Source organism: Psammomys obesus, unplaced genomic scaffold, assembly GCF_907164565.1.
Source record: "Psammomys obesus unplaced genomic scaffold, mPsaObe1.curated_primary_1811, whole genome shotgun sequence".
Lineage (NCBI taxonomy): Eukaryota > Metazoa > Chordata > Mammalia > Rodentia > Muridae > Psammomys > Psammomys obesus.
Genome location: NW_026596326.1, coordinates 1,730,024 through 1,733,818, shown reverse-complemented (window position 1 = coordinate 1,733,818; position 3,795 = coordinate 1,730,024). Strand labels below are relative to the sequence as shown.

Sequence of the window (3,795 nt, the reverse complement as noted above, 5' to 3'; positions counted from 1 at the left end):
TGTGTGCCATCTAGAAAATTATGCTACCAATGAAAGTCTATAGTATTTAACTAACAGATGAATGATAGCTTCATAAACAAATAGTGTGCATGGCACAGGATATAAATTAGAGGAAAATGATCACACGTGGCTCATGCCTGGAACGAAAGAAACTCTGAACCTTAGTGAGAAGGGTCAAGTCTTCCGGTAAGAAAAGTATTCTAACTTTATGTAAATGATCAACAATACAATCTCAATGCCCTGCGTGGAACTACAGTGCTTGAGTTAGCAATGCTTTCCCTTCTTCTATAATGCATTTAGAAACAAGTTTGCAAAAGAAGGAGGCGAGGAACTCACTTATCACAACAGATACCGTTATTACCAGTTTAGGGTTTATAAAGTCCTTTCCAAGATAGCAGGTGCCACGCACCTCACTGTTAGTGATTGAACTGAGTCTCACAGAGGGGGAATTATTTACTGGTGCTCACAAGACTATGATGACACAAAGTCCAGTCCCAGAATTCAGTGCTGGCTGCCAATCCTGCAGCGGTCCAACCCTTTCTGCATTGCTCCTATCACATCCTGATTCCTCAAGCTATAAATAAGGGGGTTGAGCATAGGGGTAAGGACTGTGTAGAAGATAGACACCATCTTGTCCTGGCTTGGGGTCCGGTATTGCCTTGGCCTTAGGTAGATGAACATGGCTGCTCCATAGAAGAAGGAGACAGCTGTCAGGTGGGAGGAACAGGTGGCCAGAGCCTTTTTCCGGGATTTGGCGGAGTGCATACTGAGCACAGTTCCTAGGATTCGCGTATAGGAGGCTATAATGATAGAGAAAGGAAACAGCAGCATGAACACACAGCAAACAAATACTACCTTCTCGAACAGGGATGTGTCCACACAGGCCAGCTTCAACAAAGAGAGCATCTCACAGAAAAAGTGGTCCACCTCCCTCAAGCTGCAATAGGGGAAGGTCATTACCACCGCCATCTGCACCAGGCCATCTACTATCCCAAAGGCCCAGGAGCTCCCAACGATCTGCAGACAGACCTTCTGATTCATGAGGACAGGATAGTGAAGTGGGTGGCTGATAGCCACGTAGCGATCATAAGCCATGAGTCCCAGCAAGAGCCCCTCAGAGCCCACAAGACAGACAAAGAGGCCAATTTGTATGCTACAACCCACAAAGGAGATGGACTTCCTGCCAGACAGGAAGTTGGCTGCCATCTTTGGCACATTGGTACAGACCAACATGAGGTCCATGAGGGAGAGCTGGCTGAGGAAGAAGTACATGGGAGTATGAAGTCGGGAGTCACTGTAGATGAGGAGGATGAGGAGGACATTCCCACAGAGCGCTGCTGTGAAGACTAGCATGACCACAGAGAAGAGAAGATGGTCAGTTGGGCTGTGGGAGAAGATTCCCAGGAGGATGAAGTCGTCTGTGGATGACTGGTTCACCCACATCGCCATCCTCAGTCCTGGACCACCTGAAAACATAGACAAAGACATTTAATTGATACCTCTCTCCCTTCACCTATTATTCCCCCTCTCTTTTTTCTCTCTCTTTTCCTCTCTCCCTCTCTCCCACCTTCATTATTCTTCCTTTCTGTACTAAGCATCCTACCAGGGGTCTTATATACACTGGGTAAGCATTCTCCCAATGGGTTACATTCTCAAAGTGGGGAGGCTTTTAGAAGGGAGCCAGTGACATTATCTAATTTTATATGAACAAACGCAAATATAAATGGAATCATGCTTATTAAAAACAAGCCAAGTAATACTGCTAATGTTCATGAAAATCCTGGACCTCCGGGGAAACAAAAGAACAGAATTTGCAGGATATGGTGGTATAAATCTTTCATCTCAGAAATTCATGAGGCTGAAATGGGAGGATCATGAGTTCAGGTCCAGTCTGGGTTCTGTAATGATCAGACTCTGTCTTTAAAAAAAAAAAAAAAACCCAACAATGGAGATAACCTAGAACCCCTGCACAGATGTAGTCCAGTTTAGTGTCCAAGTGGGTTACATAGTAATGGGAAGAGGGACTGCCTCTGACATAATCTGATTGGCCTGCTCTTTCATCACCTCCCCCTGACGGGGGGAGCAGCCTTACCAGGCCACAAAAGATGACAATGCAGCCATTCCTGATGAGATCTGATAGACTAAGATCAGAAGGAAGGAGAGGAGGATCTCCCCTATCAGTGGACTTGGGGAGGGGCATGCATGAATAAGAGGGAGGGAGGGTGGGATCGGGAGGGGAGGAGGGAGGGGCTTATGAGGGGATACAAAGTGAATAAAGTGTAATCAGTAAAATAAAATTAAATTAAAAAAAAAGAAAAAACCAACAAGCAATATCAAAAGCAATAGATAATTACAGTTGAGTGGCAGCCCCTGGCGACGGCTCTTATCATTAGCTTCATACTCTGAGCACTTTAACATTGTCCCCTCAATGGCACTTATAGCTATTTTGTTTTATTTGTGTGATTAAAAAATATTTATTGGATTAAAATTTGCACCTTATAAAATGAGTACCTTAGCAGGGCATGGTGGTGCACACCTTTAATCCCACCACTCAGAAAGGCAGAGGTAGGCACATTGCTGTGAGTTCCAGGCCAGCCTGGTCTACAAAGAGAGTCCAGGTCAGTCAAGGCTACACAGAGAAACTGTCTCAAAAAAACAAAAAAATAGCAACAACAACAATTTTTTCCCTGATCAGTTCCTAATTATACTTAGAATTGCTCTTCTGTATTTATTCTGAACATCACTATTAGGCATTAATTTCTCTTTTTGCTTATTGCTTCATTTACTCTTCTTTTTTTTTCTGCCAGGGCTTAACCGTATAGCTTCATTCTCCACCCTCCGTTTCTCTATTGGTAGGAACACAGGGTTGTTGCACAGCAACCAGGAATTGTCAGGCATTTTTGTGTTTCTGCCAGTAACACAGCAGTGCATTATTTTCCTTTTACTTTAGCTCTCTAACACTGTAGAACAAATAGCTCCAAACTTTAGCAACATAACCGAAACACAGCAAGAAACACTATATCACAGTTTCTGTGGGTTAGTGCTAGTGGTAATGCTAGTGGGTAATGCTAGGCTAAGTGACATTTTTAGTGTAGAGCCTGTCATGTGGCTATTGTCAGGCTGTTGGCCAGATACTCTCCTACAAAGGCTCGAGGTCCCTTGTGTAACTGTTGGAAGCTTTTGTCCCTCCTCACAGGGCACATCCTAGCATGGATGCTAATTTCTCCAAAGAGAAAACATCTGAAAGGAGAGCGCCACAGGACCCTTGATGGGTACTGAAGTCTCCTATGAACCACAGTGAGAAGTGGTACCATCAGTTCTGCCACTTTCTAACCACCAGATCCGAGTCACTAAATCCAAATAGCACTTTGGCAAAGGACCATATGGGCCACGGACCCTAGGGAATAGGGACCGTAACCTAGCGCTGGGCTTCAAGGGCCAGTCTCGGATGCTGGTTCCTGGCAAAACAAGCTGAGTTCTGATGAGCTTGAGCTAGGAATCTTGCTGCTCAAGATAAATGGCGATTTTCCCCTAGCCTAGAGCTAAGACTCAAGTACTTTGAGATCAGAACGTGCGTTTATTTTCCAGAGAAGAGGCCATGATCTCTGCTTGGTGACAGGTTGTTTGCAGCTGGTTAAAAAGTTGTCATCAAATGCTGCTTCCTACATTGTCTCGCCCATCATTCCGCTTGACTTTGCAGTAGTTCAGCGATCAAAGTGTACGGATTGTTCAGACAGACACTCTTTACCTGGGGACACATCCTCTGAAGAGATGCCTACACGGCCTCACATGAGG

At 44.8% G+C, this 3,795-nt stretch overlaps 1 protein-coding gene across 1 annotated transcript; it reads right to left on the bottom strand.

Moving 5' to 3' along the window:
* Window positions 1–501: 501 nt before the first annotated feature.
* On the bottom strand, window positions 502–1,449 carry LOC129669100 (olfactory receptor 2V2). The gene has a single exon (XM_055597201.1). The coding sequence runs from the start codon at window positions 1,447–1,449 to the stop codon at window positions 502–504; it is 948 nt and encodes a 315-aa protein (XP_055453176.1).
* Between the last annotated feature and the right edge of the window lie 2,346 nt (window positions 1,450–3,795).

Excerpts from the sequence above, each read along its gene's own strand:
- LOC129669100 (XM_055597201.1), bottom strand. The coding sequence starts at position 1,449 with ATGGCGATGTGGGTGAACCAGTCATCCACAGACGACTTCATCCTCCTG.